This window comes from Schistocerca americana, chromosome 6 (assembly GCF_021461395.2).
Source record: "Schistocerca americana isolate TAMUIC-IGC-003095 chromosome 6, iqSchAmer2.1, whole genome shotgun sequence".
NCBI lineage: Eukaryota > Metazoa > Arthropoda > Insecta > Orthoptera > Acrididae > Schistocerca > Schistocerca americana.
Window position 1 is genome coordinate 300,247,533 of NC_060124.1, and position 22,234 is coordinate 300,269,766.

The window sequence follows — 22,234 nt, forward strand, 5'->3', positions numbered from 1 at the left end:
CGAGTGGCGCATGCTGCATTTGAGATAATATTCATCACAGAGAGTTTAGTGTTGAAATTTCAAGAGCTTACATTCCAAGAACAGTCGACAACATACTTCTTCCTCTCACATACATCTTGCAAAATGATTAAGATTAGAAAATTAGAGAAATTTGTCATACAGAGCTTTAACATCAATCATTTCTCACATGCACCAAATGTGAATGGAAAAGGATTTGGGGGAGGGAACCTAATTGTACCAAAAATACCCTCTGCCAGACACTGTAAGGTTGACTGTGAAGTATAGATACCGATTTACTGTAAATGAAGTGAAGAAATTCTGCCACCTTGGCAGCAAACTAACACATGATGGATGGAGCAAATAGGGTATAGGAAGCAGACCAGCACAGGCAGAGAGGATATTCTCACTAAAAGAAGTCTTCTAGTAACAAACACAGACCTTGAAGAAATTTCTGGGAATGTACAGTATGGAAAATATTCACGGAGTGGGAAAACCACAAAGAAAGAGAATCGAATTGTTTGAGGTGTGCTGATAGAGCTAAGCTGGAGATTAAGTGCACTGATACATAAGAAATCAGGAGTTCCTTCACAGAAACAGCAAGGAACAAAATATGCAGAAAACACTGACCAGTAAGCAAAATGAATAGGATGATAGGACATGTGTTAAATCATCGGAGAATAGCTTCTACCATATGAAAAGAAGCCATAACGTGGAAAAACTTTAAGGGAAGACAGAGATTCCAATACATCCAACAAATAATTGAGGAAATTGGATGCAAGTGCTACTCTGAGAAGAAAAGGCTGGCATAAGAGAAGAAGTTGTGTCGTTCTGCGGAAGAATGATACAAACAAATAAACAAGTGAAACAGAAAATGGTAAGCAACACCAGGAAGAGAAGCAAACTCTATGCATGTGAGTGTCTATAAGTGGTTTTTTAGGCAGGTGGACAGAGGTACGGAAGGGAAACAGGGTAGGAAGAGGGGGGAGACCCATTTCAGTTCAAGTAGGTATTCAGAGATATTTCACAGGAACTCAGAGCTCAACTCTTATCACATACTTCCCACAACAATGTTAATTCAGTCACTACTTTATTTCAAAATGAAAATCACTACCCTACAAATTTTACTTACATCTTTTCCATTTATTTGATTCTTTATATTTGTGTTTCTGTTTTTAGTGAAGCATCACTTTAGTTGCCTCCTACACAACAGTAGGAATATTTTCTTCACTGTAGTGTCTGTCTTTCCTTCTATACTAGTGATATACACACCATGGATGGTACTATATTACAGTATGGTAATATAAACTGCTCATAACAAGTTTTGCACTGTCTGTATATTTGCCAATATGTGTGGACTCTGATTCAATGGAATTTTATTCTGAAATAAACCCAAAAGAATAACCAAAATAAAATCTGTCTGTTCGAAACAAGATGTCTGCGAAATCGAAATCTGCTGCTGGGTAACATTCAATACTAGATTGCTTCAAACTATGCATTGTAATGTACTTGGATGTTCCTTGGCACGCTGCTCACAATATGACTGAGACGTTGCTGTTCAAGCTTGACCAACTTTTCGACAGTAGGCCTGCTGAGATCATTCAGTAAGTGAAGAGGTTCCTGAGATAACACACTTTAATAATTTCAACTGGTCTCAAGCCTACTGAACCAGTTTTATGTCAGAAGATACTGCAGACATTTCATTTGAGTGCCTCCTGCAGGAAGGTGTTCACAAAGTGGGCTCTGGGTGCTCATGAATTATTGTCTCTAAATTGCGAATCCTTCACCTGTCTTCTTTGGTGCTGGGATTAACACTTCTCCTTGAATTATCTTACTTGTCTCACAAATCTTACGTACCCAATGGAGCAATTTCATCATGCACAGTTCTCCCAAGGATACCAATAATTCTGAGGGACTGTCATCACTCCATGTGTATTCTCATAAATTCTGAAAAGTCTCTTAATACCTTAATTATATTAGCCATTTTTTCATGAATGAAATATAGCTTATCTGTACCAAGAGCAAAGACTTCTACTTGTTTTACCTAACAAGGAAAAAAATATCTCAACAACTTTCTTTGGTTAATTATAAATCAGATGTGATTTTCGAAGTGTGCCAATTTCAGACATCTTAATGAGTTTTTCTTCTCAGAGCAAAACAGTATCCTTTAATAATTATTATTCTCAGATACTTCAAACAATTTCACATGCTGATAGCATCACATATGAGAATCTGAGAAGAAATGAATACATTTCACCCCTCTACTAGCATAATACACTGACAGAAAAAAATATCAACACTGAGGAGACACTGGTAGGCATGTTTCTACATATGAAAAACAATGTCAATTCAAATTTCGCACCAGTTGCGTCAGAATGACGCTAGTAGCCCCACTATGAGGACACAAATTGGCCTTGCTTTAAATAATGCTGGAACTGTTGTGAGCGTTAGTTAACTTTGAGATTGGGTGTGGTGAGTTGATATTAGTCAAGAAATAGGGTAACAAAGATGTCATCATCAACACCTCACTCAGGTCATGTAATAGAGTTACGAGAAGCTGGATGTTCCTTCTGTGATATGGCAGAAAGCCTTGGTAGGAATATAGCCAATGTACGTGATTGCTGGCAGAGGTGGTCACGAGAATGTATGGTCACAAGAAGAACAGGAGGATGACTGTCCAGTTCACCATGGGGCTCTGGTGCATAGCACTGCATCTGCAGCAGCAATTTAAGCAGCAGTTGGCAGCACAGTGACAATGAACTGTTACAAAATGGTCACTTCAAGGACAGCTCAGAGTCAGATGCCTATAGAAGTGATGGCTCACTGGAGGACAGAGTGGACATCTGTTGGTGTTTTCTGATGAAAGATGGTTTTGCCTCAGTGCCAGCGATGGCCTTGCGTTGGTTAGGAGGAGGCCAGTTGAAGGCTTGCAACCAACCTGTCTGTGTGCTAGATACACTGTATCTACACTTGAAGTTATGCTATAAGGTGTGATCTTTTCACATTTGCAATGACTTTTCTCGCACTTGCATTAACACGTCATCTTGCCATGTTAATCACTTAAATAAGTTAAGTAGACAAATGTATTTCCGAAATTTCATTACTCTACATTAATTATTTTTTGGTGTTGTAATTTTTTTCCATTAGTGTATTTAGAATTACTGATCTTTTATCACAGGTTGTTGCATATCATACATTAATATGTGATTAGCCCATAAATGAGTTGAATATCAACTAAAACATTAAAAAAGTTGATTACCTAAAACTCTTGGTAACCTCAAAATGAAACCATCATCGATTTTAATTGAATAATAATCATAGAGCAGAGGTGCTTTCACATTTAAAAGATTCTTCAGTTCAATGGCTTTCTGTTCTTGGATTTCTCCAGCATGAGTATTTTCATTATTCAAGCCAAGCTTTAGGACATCCAGCAGTGGAAGTGGATTCTCCTGCAAATTTTTAACAATATAATTAATTTAGTTTTCTTGATTTCACTGAAGGAGTAACCCATTTCATTGTGTTTGTGTTCAATATTTTGATGACAGTAATATCACTAAAACTGAGCAACTGCACAGTTATGGAAAAATCAAGAAAAATAATTAGAAGTAAGTTTCCAATTAAAGCAGTTGTTGAAACATTGCACAAAAATGTTATCAATAACCTGACACGAAACATAGATCTTTTTTTTCTTTTAATGGTCATATTGGCACACACAGTGAAGGAGGGGACTGTGGCCTTCCACAAAAGAATTAATGCATCATTTGTCTGCACGGATTAAAGAGCATCTAAAAAAAATATATACCACGTTAGACGAGCTGGGAATCAAACTGATTGCACATTAATAACAAGTCAAGTTTAGAAAGGCTGTAGTACCTTTCATACACAGCTAAGGAACATAAGAACTGTACTTACTGACAGATCCCAGCATGCCATGTTTCCAAACTCCTGTAAGATCTTTTGGTACAACAGTTCCCTACTGAAAGAAAATCAAACAGTCAAATCAAATTTATTACATGGAGATTGTATATTCATAAAAAAAAAAGAGAAGAAAAGCTTACGTTAATAAATATGTGTCACAAAGCATCAGAGAGAGTTCATGTTGTATTAATGCATAACGTTCATTGATGCAACCAACAAATGTAGCCTGATTCAAAACTGTCTTGTACTCTTCATTCACACTGTCTCTTACTGTTTTACATAATTGCAATAAACTTGTGAGACGGAATATGCGCCTGAAATAAACAATACAAATCAATGCATCTTTTTAATTATTTTTAGTTTTAAGAAATACTTCAGTGAACTTTGAGCAGTGTTAATTAGCAATAATTTACACAGTAAACTGCAAGAATCGCCTTTTTTTCTTTTTGTACTTTTTTATTTATTTAATTTACACACTGCAGTAGGAGAAAACAGAATGTAGTATTTTCTGCAGTTTAGCTATTAACTGTTCTCTCAGTTGATCATTCCTTATGAAAATAAAGGCTCTGATTTTATGGTTGCTTCAGGTCAGCACTATCTAAAAATAGTAGTCATTATTAGCGGAGGGGCACAAAATAATTCTATGTCCTGTAACACTTACTTGTAATATAATACTTGATCACCCATTATGTGTTTGCTACAAGGAAAAACCTTTTGTGCAACTGCCTCCAGCAGACTCAGAATGTCAGTGGCACAATGTTGTAGCCTGAACTGAACCCAAATTGAGTATGGAGCATCATCAATTCAAAAGCTAGATATGAAGTGAGATGGTCATTTTCTCTAAGAACTTCCCTGCATAGCCTGTAAGGACACAGTGTGGCACATGCAGTTCTTCCCAAAGTATTACAATGGGATCCTTTCATGTGTCAAAACTCTTCTGTCTTAACAGTAGGGAGGAAAAAAGTTCAACAAAAGAATCTTTTGCATTCCCTACCAGTGCTGCAAAATGTTTCTTAATGAACTGAGTGAAACATCCTAGCTGAACACAATACCGAAAACAGCTCCCAAGAGCAGAGGGGGATACTTGGACGGGAACTAAATGCTGAGAGGATGTGGCAGTTGCTTCAGCATAATGTTCTGCTACTCTCAGGGCTAACCTATCAGGGTGTTCCACAACAGTGCATACAAACCATGGACCTTGCCGTTGGTGCCTCAGCAATACAGATAGCCGTACCGTAAGTGCAACCACAACAGAGGGGTATCTGTTGAGAGGCCAGACAAACATGTGGTTCCTGAAGAGGGGCAGCAGCCTTTTCAGTAGTTGCAGGGACAACAGTTTGGATGATTGACTGATCTGGCCTTGTAACACTAACCAAAACGCCCTTGCTGTGCTGGTACTGCGAACGGCTGAAAGCAAGAGGAAACTACAGCCATAATTTTTCCCGAGGGCATGCAGCTTTACAGTATGGTTAAATGATGATGGCATCCTCTTGGGTACAATATTCCAGAGATAAAATAGTCCCCCATTCGGATCGCCGAGCTGGGACTACTCAAGAGGACGTCGTTATCAGGGGAAAGAAAACTGGTGTTCTACGGATCGGAACGTGGAATGTCAGATCCCTTACTCAGGCAGGTAGGTTAGAAAATTTAAAAAGGGAAATGGATAGGCTAAAGTTAGATACAGTGGGAATTAGTGAAGTCCGGTGGCAGGAGGAACAAGACTTTTGGTCAGGCGAATACAGGGTTATAAATACAAAATCAAATAGGGGTAATGCAGGAGTAGGTTTAATAATGAATAAAAACAATAGGAGTGCGGGTAAGCTACTACAGACAGCATAGGGAACGCATTGTTGTGGCCAAGATAGACACGAAGCCCACGCCTACTACAGTAGTAGAAGTTTATATGCCAACTAGCTCTGCAGATGATGAAGAAATAGATGAAATGTATGATGAGATAAAAGAAATTATTCAGATAGTGAAGGGAGATGAAAATTTAATAGTCATGGGTGACTGGAATTCGATAGTATGGAAAGGAAGAGAAGGACGTAGTAGGTGAATATGGATTGGGGGTAAGAAATGAAAAAGGAAGCCGCCTAGTAGAATTTTGCACAGAGCATAACTTAATCATAGCTAACACTTGGTTCAAGAATCATGGAAGACGGTTGTATACATCGAAGAAGCCTGGAGATACTAGAAGGTATTAGATAGATTACATAATGGTAAGACAGAGATTTAGGACCCAGGTATTAAATTGTAAGACATTTTCAGGTGCAGATGTGGACTCTGACCACAATCTATTGGTTATGAACTGTAGATTAAAACTGAAGAAACTGCAAAAAGGTGGGAATTTAAGGAGATGGGACCTGGATAAACTGACTAAACCAGAGGTTGTACAAAGTTTCACAGAGAGCATAAGCGAATAATTGACAGGAATGGGGGAAAGAAATACAGTAGAAGAAGAATGGGTAGCTTTGGGGGATGAAATAGTGAAGGCAGCAGAGGATGAAGTAGGTAAAAAGACGAGGGCTAGTAGAAATCCTTGAAGAACAGAAGAAATACTGAATTTAATTGATGAAAGGAGAAAATATAAAAATGCAGTAAATGAAGCAGGCAAAAAGAAATACCAACGTCTCACAAATGAGAGCGACAGGAAGTGCAAAATGACTAGGCAGGGATGGCTAGAGGACAAATGTAAGGATATAGAGACTTGAATGGAAAAACTGGTAGAGGCCGACCTAGGGTAAGATCAGTTTGGATTCCGTAGAAATATTGGAACACGTGAGGCAATACTGACCCTACGACTTTCTTAGATTAAGGAAAGGCAAACCTACATTTCTAGCATTTGTAGACTTACAGAAAGCTTTTGACAATGTTGACTGGGATACTCTCTTTCAAATTCTGAAGGTGGCAGGGGTAAAATACAGGGAGTGAAAGGCTATTTACAATTTGTACAGAAACCAGATGGCAGTTATAAGAGTCGAGGGACATGAAAGGGAAGCAGTGGTTGGGAAGGGAGTGAGACAGGGTTGGAGCCTATCCCCGATGTTATTCAATCTGTGTATTGAGCAAGCAGTAAAGGAAACAAATGAAAAATTCAGAATAGGCATTAAAATCCATGGAGAAGAAATAAAAACTTTGAGTTTCACCAAGGACATTGTAAATCTGTGTAGCCACGCATGGAAGTGAAACATGGACGATAAACAGTTTGGACAAGAGGAGAAAAGAAGCTTTCAAAATATGGTGCTACAGAAGAATGCTGAAGATTAGATGGGCAGATCACATAACTAATGAGGAGGTATTGAATAGAATTGGGGAGAAGAGCAGTTTGTGGCACAACTTAACTAGAAGAAGGGATTGGTTGGTAGAACATGTTCTGAGGCATCAAGGGATCACCAATTTAGTATTGGAGGGCAACGTGGAGTGTAAAAATCGTAGAGGGAGACCAAGAGATGAATACACTAAGCAGATTCAGAAGGACGTAAGTTGCAGTAGGTACTGGGAGATGAAGAAGCAGGATAGAGTAGCATGGAGAGCTGCACAAAACCAGTCTCAGGACTGACGAACACAACAACAACAACAACTTCTATGCATTACTCATCATACTGTTATTTGCAATAAATGTCAATGTTGGCATGAATTAGTTAGTTTGTAGGTGTTTTGTGGGAATGTTAATTAAGTGTGGGAATGTTAATTAAGTGTGTGTGTGTGTGTGTGTGTGTGTGTGTGTGTGTGTGAGAGAGAGAGAGAGAGAGAGAGAGAGAGAGAGAGAGAGACACTGCTGTGAGCTAGAAAATGGGAGACTTGATGAGGTTCTTCCATGGACAGCAGAGAAATCACTAACAAAGAGGCTAAAATTTATGCCATTCAGGTATAACTTGAGACTAAAAATTGGAGATAGAACAATCATAAAGGAAATAGAAAATGAGATGTAGTAAAAGGTAATAGGTAATTGGCAAAGAAAGGATACTCCTTAGAGCTTCTATGTGTAAAATGAAAGGAGATAAAGGGCGTTGTAATGGTTCCGCTTCAGGTATTGTTTTAACATTTTTACTTTATTTAATTTTGAACTATTGGCCAACTGTGCAAATTAAATAAAATAAATATGTGTAAACAACAGCTGAGATGGAACCATTACAATGCCCCTCACAAACATATAGCCACATGAAAAAAATTATTTAGAGAGATAATACCTGAAGAATGAGCCTCATCCAGCTGTACAAGAAAGTATAGTGCAGCAGACTATTAGGAAGAATATTTCAGTCAGAATGGTAATGAAGCCAAAGAGGAAAGAGGAGTCTTGCTGCTGGGCAACAGATATGGGAGGAGAAAAGGAAGGGTGGAAGGGCAAATTCCTTTGTTGCATGTGTGAAGGAGCACCTTTTTTGGGTTAACCTTTTCATTCATCAGCAGTACTGAAACAGTTTAAGGTAACTTACGTTACAAATAATGTGGGGCAACACTCACTAACACACAACAGGACAGAAAAAGAAAGGTAATAATGATGAAGTTTAACATTGTAACAACGAAGAAAAATCAAACCAGATGCTTGATATTTTAGTATTTATATCACTCTTTGAATGCATGAGCTGTATTATCTTTTCTATAACCAGTTACAAATCAGTAATGATCACCTTCACAACAGGTTAGTGTAATCAAAAAGAATATAAATATTAGTGGAAATAGTGCTCTATGCTTAGAAATCATTAGCAATAACATTTATGTACAATGCAGATAGTTCCGCTTTATTGTTGGCGCTGGCCGGTGTGGCCGAGCGGTTCTAGGCACTTCAGTCTGGAACTGCACGACGGCTACGGTCGCAGGTTTGAATCCTGCCTCGGGCATGGATGTGTGTGTTGTCCTTAGGTTAGTTAGGTTTAAGTAGCTCTAAGTTCTAGGGGACTGATGACCTCAGGTGTTAAATCTCACAGTGCTCAGAGCCATTTGAACCATTTTTTTTATTGTTGGCATACACACTGGCTTGAAAAAATATGAGACTAGAAGGAATATTTTGTATTACAGAACACTTTTTTATCATATTCCAGCCATCCTATACTCTTCTTTTTGTGGCTAACCAGCACTTATTAACCTCCATTTACTTATGACAGTGGTGAGTATGTGTGGAATCTTGTATGAGTAAATATTAATAAGTCAACACTTTTTAAATTATTTGATTTCAATACAATCTTTGGCTGTAGATAAAATTGTGAATAGGTAGTAATAAACACTACGAAGCTAAAATTCACTCTATTTGAATCATGTAAACATTTCATCATTTCAATATTCATTTTCCAAGGCTCTGCAGTCAATTGTCTGCAAACAACTTGCCAAAAAGCAACAGTTGATGCATTGTTCCCAAATTTATCTTTTCAACCTGATAACTGAAGGAAGTCATCATACTGCTTTAAATTACTGCAAATCTTCATAGCAGCATAAACTCTGACAAAGGGGAAAACTATGTCATTTCAGCAATCTTTACTACTTTCTTCTGAAAAATTTACACATGAAAGTTTGCAATATGTGAGCAGTAGTCATCTGAATCTGCACCGTCACATACCATATAAAGTGAATTACAAATGGTACACGGTTTTTTTTAAAAAAAAAAAAATGGAAACCTCTATTATTTACACACACACACACACACACACACACACACACACACAGATAAAATTAAGAAACTTCGAATTGGCAATCCAATGGGATGTTCTCAGCTGAGAGACAATCTTAAATCTTTATATACAAAATCTCCTTGGAAGAAAAATTGCAGAAGGCAAATGAAACTAGAAGCAAAATTCTAAAATCAGTCAGTACAAGAATGGAGCCATCAATAGCAATTTATGTCTTTGAGGACAACTTCCACTCAGGAAGTACAACATAATATGTAAAATGTCTTGCTTGTGTTTAGTTCTGCATTAAATAAATTAATTCAGAAGCCAGCTTTAAATCTGCTTACAATATCCCATAGTGTAAAATTTAAATAGAGGCTATACAAAAACTTTTACATCACCAACATATATTACCAAGTTATTAACACGGCAGAAGCAGACGGGTCCAGTACCTTTTCACTGTCTTTCCTGATGCTTTAGTAATTTTATTCTGTTGTACTGATAATGCATCTCCATTCTGCAGAGGTGCATTGTTGTCAGATGTATCACTGTCCTTTTCTTTCACACTTGAGATCCCATCGCACTTCTCTGGAAGTTTTGTCTTTGAGATCTCTTTGTCACTGGTACTTAAATTTGTCTCAGTCGGACCAAAGAATTTTTCCAATTTCTGCTCCTTGCTATCTGTTCGAACTTTCTTATGGTCATATATCTTACTGTCTGCATCAGTCACTTTTTTGACAACTGGGGATAGTACTTGCTGAACCTGCATAAAAATAGATTTAGAATGTTGTATATGACCACTTATATGTAGAAAGTAGAGAGAGACAACTTATACAGAGAAAAAAATAAGGAAGACTGCATGTCATACTCACCACATAACTGCGAGTGTCCTTGCACTGAAGCAGTTCTTTCTCTGCATGGATACGCAATGCTTTAATGACGACGTCTTCGTAAAGAAAGCATACTAAATTCTTGGAAGGATGAACATTGACATCCACAAATGATGGATCAATGTCTAATCGTAAATAAACAAATGGGCCACCATCTGTCAAAAATTTGTTATACATATCTTCAATTTCCTTTTTTATGCCTGTAAACACACATAGTAGTTTACATTAGTGAATTTGGTAATATCTGTTGTGAGTAAGCATAATTATTGCCTCAAAAATTACGGATGAGAAAACTGAGCTACTAAAAGAGAAAATTAAAAATCCTAATACACTCTGCAAGTGTAAAATAAATTATCATCTAATGTTGGATGACACACATCATCTTTCTATAACTAACTCTCACTGCACGGGTACAGATCATTTTCTATTTTTTAAACAATTTTCTTCAAGCTTTTATAAAGTTCTCCTTAGCTAAAGGAGAGAGTCGGTGAATACAAAGTTATTTTTCAAAAATAAAATTTAAGAAAGCTAAACAGCTTCTGAATTGATGTCTTCCCATTTTAATAGTGAATTACAAAGAAATTTTCAGTAAGTTTCACAGTGTCATTGAGGTTTAACAACATTAAGTTATTCTGTGCCTTCTTAATTTATTTGGCCAGAACAGCGTCATTTGTATCATGTTGTAGATGAGAGAACTAGAGTTCTTTTTGCATATAGCTGCAAAATGTGGTACACAATATACCTTTCACTAGATTCTTTTTTTAGTAAATAACTGCTGCAAATGATGACCTTTACAGGTAACATGAGAACAGATGCTGCAAGGACAGCCTGGCATGTTGTAACATCTCCTGTGTAAGGCAATCAAGATTTGTTGGTTTCTGTAACTATACTATTTGTTTCAAAGAGTGCATAAGAAAAACTGTCCTGGCTTAAGATGATATGGGAGTGTTGGGTTGGCAGAAGAGCCAACACCGTGTTACTAGAGGAGGCCGAAATGCACGCGTTTTAGCTCACGCAGGCTGGCGTGAGGAGGGAAGAACTATACTAACGTGAGGTCTGGAACATGACAAGGAATTAGAATTCAGAAAGCGGACGTAGCTAGTTTGATACTTAACTTTAATCCATTAATGATGAACATTGCAAAGTCGGCTGTACAACTGGGGCGAGTGCTAGGGAGTCTCTCTAGACTAGACCTGCCGTGTGGCAGCGCTAGGTCTGCAATCACGGATAGTGGCGACACGCGGGTCCGACATATACTAACGGACCGCGGCCGATTTAAAGGCCACCACCTAGCAAGTGTGGTGTCTGGCGGTGACACCACAGGGAGCCCAGGGCCTGGCCCCAGTATCGCTCCTTTCCATCCGTGTACCAGGACACGGAGACAGAGACTAATGCAAATAACTGCCACTGAATGCAGTTGAGTCCCACTATGTTAACACCACATTCTGCAACAGTCTAGCAATGGCATGTGTTCCAGCAACTGTGAGATTACATCTAAGAGAAACTGCAAGTAGTATGAGCCAGCCAGATAGCATCAGAAGTTGCCATTTTGAGATGTGCCACATTTTTACAACACAACTTTGCCATGTAAGCATGGCAGTCTTTGAAGAAGAAAGGACTATTCAATGTGATACATGATAGTTAAATATAGTGGCATTACCTATGTCAGACACATTTTCCAAATGGAATACCACAAATCATAGCAACTGGCAGATTCCGATTGGGAGCTTTGTAAATGGTATAGAACTGGTACAGGGCAGTCACGTAACACTTCAATACTGACATAAGATGTGACAGTATAGTGGTGTGTTAGTGCCAGTCGGTTGTATGCAATAAGATGGGCCAATATGGAGATGTCACAATATGTGTTTGGAATTGACCGTGACAACACTGTGAATGAAGTTGCCCGATATTTTAGTGCATCAACACTGAGCTCCAATGTGTCTACAAGGAATGGTGTACCACTCACAGCCATTTAACACAGCATAAGAACAATAGTCACAAAAAGATCCAATGCAACAAGGATGAGAGATGAGTGTCTTGTCTTTTCAAGGACAGTAAGTTTTAAGTCCATCAGAAATTGCTGCTGTTTCCATTCAATATTACAATGGAAAAATGGAGTCTGGTACTTCCTAGTAGGCCACCGCTCAAAGTGGCACATCAAGCTCCACAGCAAGCTGCACATCTCCAAATTGCTAATTCACCTAGATATTGGAGAGCAGCTGACTGGAGGTTTGTAGTGTGCTCTAACAAGCTACAATTTTGCCCCTTTTCAAATGATGCAAGGTGTCAAGTGTACCAATGGCCCAATAAAGCATTTATCCCCCAGTTTCATGATGAGTTTGCTGTGGAGACCCAAGGTCATGTTCACAGGGCTACTCACATGTTACTGGTTTGATGAACCCTCAAGGCAACTTATTGCAGCATAACAAGCCTGCTAAATCAATCAATCTGTCAATCTTAATTCCACTGAAAATTTCAGACACTAATTGTAATGACGAGTGAAATGTAGCAATCAACAGCACCACAATTTGGTAGCTGTGTGGGTCTAATCATCACTAGATAGCTTCATCTGGAAACAGGGTATCTGAAGAAATTTGTGGTCATTCTTCTTCACCAAACTGTTACATGGTATTAAAGTCACATATCCTCAGGTTGACTAATTTTTTGTTTTGTGTGCTTATATGATAATCTTATTTGCATTTGTTTTATGGGTTCTGTCTGTTTCAATTACTGAATTAAGAATGGTACTGATGGTTTCTGCTGTCATCTGTCACCTAAACTGACAAGACCAGACCTCTTTGAAGATGTCCACATCAAAATTGGTATCTGTGATCAAGATAAAGTTGTGGCAACAATGATTACCAAAGTACAATGGACAACTAAAACAAATAGAGAGATATGCATGTTCAGTAAACTAGATAAAAAAGAACAGTAGTCATGTGTCAATGAGGGACCTTAATCATTCAGGACAGGATGAGAGCACGAGGAGGAACATTGGTTTAAGTTTAAAAAAACTAGCTGACCACACACTGGATAAATATGTACCCAGTAAACAGTTCATAATAAGATGGGCCCTCCATGGTACTGTAAAGAAACTTCTAAAGAAACAGTGATTACTGCATAATAGGTATAGAACATAGCACAGATCTACAGATGGAGAGATGGTAGATGAAACACATTTGGCTGTCAAGAGAGCAATGCGTGAAGTCTTCATTGACTACTGCAACAGAATACTGTCAAACGATCTTTCACACGACCCAAAGAAATTATGGCACTATGTAAAGGCTGTTAGTGGCACCAAAAGGAATTGCCACTGGTTAATCCTTGTACCACTGAAAATATGAGTGAAACAAGTGTTCGTGTCAGTGGTGTTGAGAAACAGCTGAAATCGTTAAAATTGAACAAAGCTGCAGACCCGGTGGAATCCCTGTCAGATTCTATACTGAATTTGTGCCAAGTTAGCCCCTCTTCTCCCTATAATCTATTCCCAATCCATCAAACAAAAGACAGTGCCCAGTAGTTGGAAGAAAGCACAGGTCAAACCCATACACAAGAAGTGTAGTAGAAGTGATCCACAAAATTACCATGCAATATCCTTTACAGCAATTTGTTGTAGAATCTTAAAACATAATTTTAATTTTAATAACCAACAGCCTCAGTTGCACCGTTTACCTAGAATTTACCTAGGTTTCAGTCGGGATAACCCAACCTTCTTCAGAGTAAAAGTAACTACCCTTTGTCCATAGTGGACATCGTCAAGCTAAAACTACAAATCCATAAATTATCGTCAGACTGTAAAAACTTATCTGAAACTGCCTTGGCCCCACTTCACGACTGCGATGCGGCACTCGTAAGAAAATAATAAATTTACGTCATGCCACATGGCGAAGTTTTATTACACGAAAAGTGAAAATGCAACAAATGATAAACTTTATTTTTTTTCATTATTTCTGGGGTAGATGTCAGCAAGAATAAGTTTCAAAAGGCTTTGAAATTACGTGTAAAGTTTGTTGGAAGTAACTAAGTGCTCTCCTTCTCATATACTAGACGAACATACTCATGGATTTTCATGTTGTGAGTTATGCTGCTTTGAGACATACACATACAAGGTGTGTTAAGTATGTTTCATCACTGTTTTTCACATGAAAGATTCATTGCCAAAAACAAATACACCATGGCATCGCAAACTATACAACTTGCACTATTTTTCAACATAGTTATATCATTGACATTGAGGTATTTGTCACGCCGTGCAACCAGTTTGAAAAAATTGTGTCCTGTGATGCAAGGAGTTATGGCACAGTCTGCTCCACCTCAGCATTGGTTGGAAGTGACATCCTGAGAGTGTGGCTTTCAATGCAGGGCACAGGCGAAAGGCAAATGGGGCAAGATCGGGGTCCTGGCCGGGTTATCCAATCTCTCCCATCTGAAGTGACAAATCTGATCCTGTGTGAGTCTTCCTGTGTGCGTTTTGCGATGTCAGGCAAGAGTACACCACCTTCACTTGTGAGTCCTGGACTCTTTTGCAGAATGGCAACCTCAGTTTGATGAAGGTGTTGCAGTAGTGCGCCACATTGATGGTCCCTTGCTGGAGGAAGTCAAGGAAAATAAAACCTTTTGCACTGCAGAACCCTGTGATCATAACATTTCCTGTGGAGAGGAAAACTTTGAATATTTTCCTCACTGGTGAACTGGGAGGCTTCCATGTCACTGAGCTGGCCTTGGATTCTTGAGTAAATTAGAACAATCCATCTCATCACCTATGAGTATTGTGAATAGGAACTCATTTCCCTCTCACACATACGGCATCAAGTGAGCAAAGCTGCTTCCCATTCTTGTGATACAGGATCATGGATGACTCACATACTAGTCCCATGTCCCCATTCATTACCGATGACAGCACACACTTCCATTGGCAACTTCATTGTCAGGACACGTCTGTCTGCCATCATGATGTGTATTCTAATAACCTCAGGCATGCCAGCTTGCTGCTATGTTCTCTTCTTCAGCACTCTGTGCACACATCATTACTCTTCCGCTGAATGAGCAGATGACAGCATTTTAAAATCAGTCAGTAACATATGAAATAACAAAAATTAAATTTTTACTGAATCTGGAAGCCAATGGATGGGCAACTATAACTGGGACTTCACCTGCCTGTGTCCGTTTAGTAACACAAACTGCTCGCTATGGTACACCACAATGATTTTGTACTATATTGCTCACTGGCAGGAGGTACAATTTTTTCCACTGATCGCAACTTATTTGCCCCAATCTTTCAGATCTGTGGTCGTCCTCTGATGTGTGACAATGTTCAACAGTTTTTCACATAAGTGAAATTTTACAAAAAATAGGATGTAGTCACTAATTTCCGCATTAAATTCCAGCTCTTGGTTCTGTACCTTATAATATGCCTCTTCAATGCTGCATATTTAATGAATCGTTATCAGTTCCAATGTTAGTTATTATTTTGAAGGCTGTTGCATCGAAAGGCATATCCACATACTAAGATACAAAGTCCAGAATGAGATTTTCACTCTGCAGCGGAGTGTGCACTGATATGAAACTTCCTGGCAGATTAAAACTGTGTGCCTGACCAAGACTCGAACTCGGTCGGGCACACAGTTTTAATCTGCCAGGAAGTTTCAAGATACAAAGTTTTTACTTAGTTAATTGGCTTGATGTTGGCTTCTTTAGAGGCATGATAACATCAGCAGGCTACGATAGTACGTAGAATATTAACTGAGGAAAGGTCTGTGAAAATATCATAATTCTCAAATTATGAAATGAAGTAAAATATCTGAACTTTTAAACATTAGGAGTTTGAAACTTTTCACACATTTTAATGACACAATTAGAACATGACATCTGATTTCTGCAGCCTCACACAAAGAATTTACCACTATTAGTCACAACAATCCACCAAGCTGATGAAGAAAAACATGCATCAAAACGAAGCTTCTATGTTTTGAAATTGGCTGCAAAAAAAAGTGGTGATTGGGGAGCTTTTGGGTAGAATGGTTGCTTTTGCAGAAACTTCAACAGTTTTTTCTTTTTTTTCCAAAACAGTCTAGGCTCTATTTAGTTTTCAACAGGCGATTACTTCTGTTGAGAAGCAGCAGCATCTTTCTCCTGGTGAGCAGAGTGCTTCTCTGACAAGGTGTTTGACATTTTTCTTTACCCACCCAATACGATTGTTAAAAAATCTGCAAAATATTGATTTCAACTTGTGTGTGGATTAATAACCATGTGAGCATGATAACACAATAGACAGAACTGTCAAGGTACTCAGCATAGAAGTTCGCACATTAGGTGAAAACTTCCTGCGTAGTCGAAATATGTTGACAGGTTTTGTTTTCTGGTCACTTTAGCACAGAGTGTGGAAGCTACAAGCTGGCATCGGCTGTGAGTATAAACAAACTAAAATTATCAAAATAAGAAAACAATGAGCAATGCACAACACAAACCACAATTCAGAACATCTGCCGTCTAAAACTGCCACACTAAGCCAATTTTTCAAAGTTAGCTACCAAACAAAAGTATATGTTTCTTTGTTCTAAGCTGCTAGGTCCCACAGCTGACCAAGCAAGATGGCATAGTGGTTAGCACACTTGTGTCCGGCCATCCTGATATAGGTTTTCCATGATTTCCCTAAATTGCTTCAGGCACAGGCTGAGATAGTTCCTTTGAAAGGACATGGCCAATTTCCTTCCCTAATCCGAACTTGTGCTCCACCTCTAATGACCCTGTCTGCAACGGGAAGTTAAACATTAATCTCCTCCTCCTCCTCCTCCTCCTCCCCCCACAGCTGAATCCTATGACGTTTATGCAGTGTACCGTATTTACTCGAATCTACGCCGCACTTTTTTTCCGGTTTTTGTAATCCAAAAAACCACCTGCGGCTTAGAATCGAGTGCAAAGTAAGCGGAAGTTCTGCAAAATGTTGGTAGGTGCCGCCACAACTAACTTCTGCCGTTGAATATATGTAGCGCTACACAGGCATGCTTTGCAGGCACAAAGATAAATACTGGCGCCAAAACCTCTGCGTCAGTAAATAAATTTAAGAAAAAAGGTGGAAGACGAGCTTTTTTCTATGCCCCGAGTTTCGACCACAGCATTTTCATACACTATCCAACGAAGTAAATACAAATTCCGTATTGTTCATCTTCGAATGTAGCAGCTTTTCAATGTACTACGAAAATCCGACTGGCAAGACTGTTTGGGATGTTTGTCAATATGGCCAACTCTACGTTCTGAATTTTTTCGTACCTGTGAGAAGAGATGGTTGCTAATAGGAACTTTTATGTATTGTGAATCACATGCAGTATTCTCTTCACCATAAGAATAATACGAATATAAACATTTTGCCATGTATTCTTTCATGTTTGCTGCGATCTCATTTAAATCCTGTCTGCCAAATAAACTACGAACCTAGAGTGAGACAACAGCAAACGCAGAAGAATATCATGTCATGTTTATATTTGCATTATTCTTATGCCTAATAGTGACACAGTCAGAAATCAAGCACAGCAATTCACTAGATTTTTAAATCTAAGATGACTCTAATTTCTGTGCAGAATGTAATGTAGTAAAGAGGCGTCTGCAAAGATTTTCAAATGGAGAAAAATTTTCGCTAAACTCTCGTTCAGAACATCTTCTATCATACGCAATCTATTATTTGGTTCTTGTTGATTATTAACAAAGAAAGCAGCAGTGTAAGTAACAACAAATATCAGTCTCTTGCCATTGTTTCGCTAATGAGACTATTCCTCTCTTTTTTTTTTCTAATTGCAAGCGGCGGTAGAGTGCACAAAAGTAAGCCAAGCTGCGAGCGGCGACAGGTCGTAAACACTCATTATCAGAATGCGACAAACAATGCATGACACAGTACAGTAATGCATTTTCAGCTTAGAGTGACGTAAACACCTATAACAAAGAGAACGGCACTTATCTGATCAAAGAAAAATAAGCAATCAATTCAAACCAGACGAAGCACGTAAAAAAGGAAGGGTACCCGTATAAATACGGACGGATCACCTGACGCATAGCAATGGGCTACCTGGTAAAGCTTAACTGCTAAGCTTACAACTCGAACCAAACTACTGTAGCTGTATCGTCATTCATTTGACCTAAATTGTGTCTCATATTACAATGGACCAACTTTGTTTTGATTTGGAGGTGCGGCCTAAAACTTTTCTCTCGCCTTGAATTTCGAGTCTCAAATTTCAGGTGCGTTTAGATTCGGGAATTTTTTTTTCCCTTGATTTTGAGTCTAATTTTTCAGGTGCGGCTTAGATTTGAGTGCGGCTTAGATTCGAGTAAATACGGTATATCTTACACAGACCATTCAACTGACCACAACTGGTGTGGCACTAGAGCACCAAGCATGATGATACGTCACTACATTCACGAATTTTTTGTTTTTCAAACACGCCCTTACATACATTATCCTTCCAAACTGGGCTTTGCCACATGATGTGCAATATTAGTAGCTGGAGTTATATTTTTTGATATTTATATGCAGAGAATAAAGCCATTTCAAAGTATCACTGATAACATAACTTACCTGGATGCAATTCACTATGAATAGTACTCAGGTAAACTGTTAATCACAATGCAGAGGAGATATTGAGTCGCAGATAGACAATGAAAACACTGCTAAGCCTCTGGCTGCATACAGCAACTGAAGTGAGAGCAATCTTGTGTCAGTGGTGGGGATAAGGAGGAGCCTGGCGCAGAGAAGGGGATGGAAAGCAGGGTAGGGTGTACAAAGATGTAATGCTACCTGTGGGTGCAGGCAGTGAGATTGTGGGGACAGAGTATGGCTACTAGGTGCTGTCAAGAGATTTGAGAGGGGGAGGAGGGAGGGGGAAGAGGGAGGAAGAGAAGGAGACTGGAAAAGGAGAGAAGCAGATAGGCAAAACAAGACTAGTGGCTGTGTTGGTGCAATAGAAGACTGTTTCTGCAGGAATGGAAGCAGGGAAGGGAACAGGTACGTGGAGGACAGGGACAAGTGAAAGTTGAGGGCATGGAGGCTACAGGAACATAGCATATATTGCAGGGAGAGCTCCCACCTGAGCAGTCCAGAAAATCTGGTGTTGGTCGGAAGGACTGAGACGGTGCAGGCTGTGAAGCAGTCATTAAAGTGAGGCACAGTGTGTTGGGCACCATGTTCAGCAACAGGGTGGTCCAGTGGCCATTCATGTGGACAGATGGCTTGTTAGCTGTCATGCCCACTTAGAGAGAAGCACAGTGTTTGTAGCTTAGTTTCTAATCACATAGTTGCTTTCATATAGCCCTGTCTCTAATGGGATAGCAGATGCCTGTGACCAGACTGGAGTAGGAGATGGTGGTAGGATGCATGGCACATGCCTTGCATCCAGGAGTATTGCAGGGGTATGAGCCATGAGGAAAGGGGTTGGGAGCAAGGATGGAGTAGGGATGGAGAAGGAGACTGAGCAGGTTTGGTGGTGACAGAGTACCTATGTGGAAGAAGTGGGAAGAATAGTGGGTAACATATTCCTCATTTCAGGGCACAACAACGAGAGGCAGTCGAAACACTGGCGGAAAGTGACACGCGCGCGCACACACACGCACACGCAGAGAGAGAGAGAGAGAGAGAGAGAGAGAGAGAGAGAGAGAGAGAGAGAGAGATTACAATTATGCAAAACACTGTCACTGAAGCTACAACCTTCACAAATGCAGCACCTGGGGAGGTCTTTCCCATACCCCACATACCAATGATACCAGCTGATTTACCCATTCATTTTAAGCAGCTTCAAGTCCTGGTCTGGGTTTCATTTGCAATAACAATAAAAAAGGATAATAAAAAAGGATCAAGGTCAGAGAGTATGGTAACAGGATGGGGGGAGGGAGAGGGGGCATGAAATGGACATAGATAGGGGAGGTGGAGATGGACAGAGCGAGAGGGCAGGCGAAGTGGTGCACAGAGATGGGGGAGGAGGAGATTGGCAGAGAGGTGTGGCGATGGAGTTTTGGACGTATATTACATTCCCATAATATTTAGCAATTGCGAAGCATTGATTGTTTCACTAATTAATCATAAACACAAACACAATTTAACTAAGCTCATAAGTGTACTGCACTACAAAATATTTTTATATTTTTGTGACCTTGACCTAGGATTTTTAATCCATACATTTTTATAAAATAATTGTTCTCTTAATAACTTAACTGAAATAAGTGCAAGATTATTTGACGCTAGGATATATAAAATCACGCACAGTGAAATAATTAAAAATTAAATGATATTACCTTCATGTTCTACAAGACGGTTATTAACGAAGAACATAAAAGTCATTTTATTGCTTGAATATCCTGGATCTGTCATATAGCCTTTCATTTTGTACTTGTGCAGGTCACTTTTGAACTCCACTTCACGGATGTGGCTGCAAATGTAAAATGCAATTTGTATTTTATGCTGTGCTTAAACTCAGGTTTTGTATATAAAAAATGTCAAAGCTGTTCTATGATCTCTATGGCGACAACAGTATGATAATATTGTGCAAAACTTACAGAGAACGACAGTTACCTCCTGACTGCTCACACATTTAATGCATTTTTGCATAAATTAATTCTCACATCCCATTATAATCACAGGTGCAGTGATACTATAAGACTATGAGGTCCAAGCCTGTTACGGTTTATGGATCTGCAAAAGCCTTGTGGAAAACCAACTGTCTCACAAAATAAAGACAAGCTTCCAAAGATGTATACACACAGCAGATATTAATGACACTCAAATGAATGTTGTTTCAAGACAGTCACTAGTACCATTTGAGCCCTGAATTAGCAAGAGGGGCGAAAATACGCCATATGACTGGTCACCTTCTGAAAGAATGCCTGGGAATGAGATCTTAATCATAATGAAGATCTGTTTTGACAGGCCTTTTGAATATTTTTAACTGAAAGATGAGAACAGCACTTTGGCAAAACTCTGTTTTACTTAAAATTATCCATTTAGTTTTACAAATGAAGAACTTACAAGGGAACCTCCCCATCGCACTCCCCTAAGATTTAGTTATAAGTTGGCACAGTGGATAGGCCTTGAAAAACTGAACACAGATCAATCGAGAAAACAGGAAGAAGTTGTGTGGAACTATGACAAGAATAAGTAAAATATGCAAACTGAGTAGTCCATGCCAAAGATATGCAACATCAAGGAGAGTGTGAGCTCAGGAGCTCCGTGGTCTCATGGTTAGCGTGAGCAGCTGTGGAACGAGAGGTCCTTGGTTCAAGTCTTCCCTCGAGTGAAAATTTTAATTTTTTATTTTCGCAAAGCTGTGATCTGTCCGTTCGTTCATTGACATCTCTGTTCACTGTAATAACTGTGTCTGTGTTTTGCGACCGCACCGCAAAACCGTGCGATTAGTAGACGAAAGGACGTGCCTCTCCAATGGGAACCGAAAACATTTGATCGCAAGGTCATAGGTCAACCGATTCCTCCGCAGGAAAACACGTCTGATATATTCTACACGACACATGACAGGAATATGTTGTCGACCCACCTAACTTGTAAACTTGGCGAATGGGTAAAAAGATTCTTCTACCTTGCCCGATTTAGGTTTTCTTGTGGATGTGATAATCACTTCCAAAAAAGTGATGAAATCACAAGAGTTTGTCTCATAAACTGCAACAAATGAATGCAACAGTTTCACAGTCGCACAGTTTTCCCTGTGCTCTGTCAAAACATATGTTTTTAACGTTTTCAAATTTTTCCGTGTGTACACCGTCAAATCCTGCATATGTCCAAGCAAATCTGAACATGTCCTGGAACTTTGGAGAGCGAAGTTGATTGTGTAT

At 39.1% G+C, this 22,234-nt stretch overlaps 1 protein-coding gene across 2 annotated transcripts in view; it reads right to left on the minus strand.

Moving 5' to 3' along the window:
- The window catches only part of LOC124619526 (DNA mismatch repair protein Mlh1), a 61,438-nt gene that overhangs the window by 23,919 nt on the left and 15,285 nt on the right, over nucleotides 1–22,234 (minus strand). For both annotated transcript variants that reach the window (XM_047145973.1, XM_047145974.1), the window contains exons 4-9: nucleotides 20,687–20,820; nucleotides 10,391–10,608; nucleotides 9,971–10,281; nucleotides 4,056–4,229; nucleotides 3,910–3,973; nucleotides 3,257–3,446 (exon numbers count right to left, since the gene is read on the minus strand). In XM_047145973.1, coding sequence (XP_047001929.1) covers nucleotides 3,257–3,446; nucleotides 3,910–3,973; nucleotides 4,056–4,229; nucleotides 9,971–10,281; nucleotides 10,391–10,608; nucleotides 20,687–20,820 — 1,091 coding nt within the window. The remainder of the gene's footprint in view (nucleotides 1–3,256; nucleotides 3,447–3,909; nucleotides 3,974–4,055; nucleotides 4,230–9,970; nucleotides 10,282–10,390; nucleotides 10,609–20,686; nucleotides 20,821–22,234) is intronic.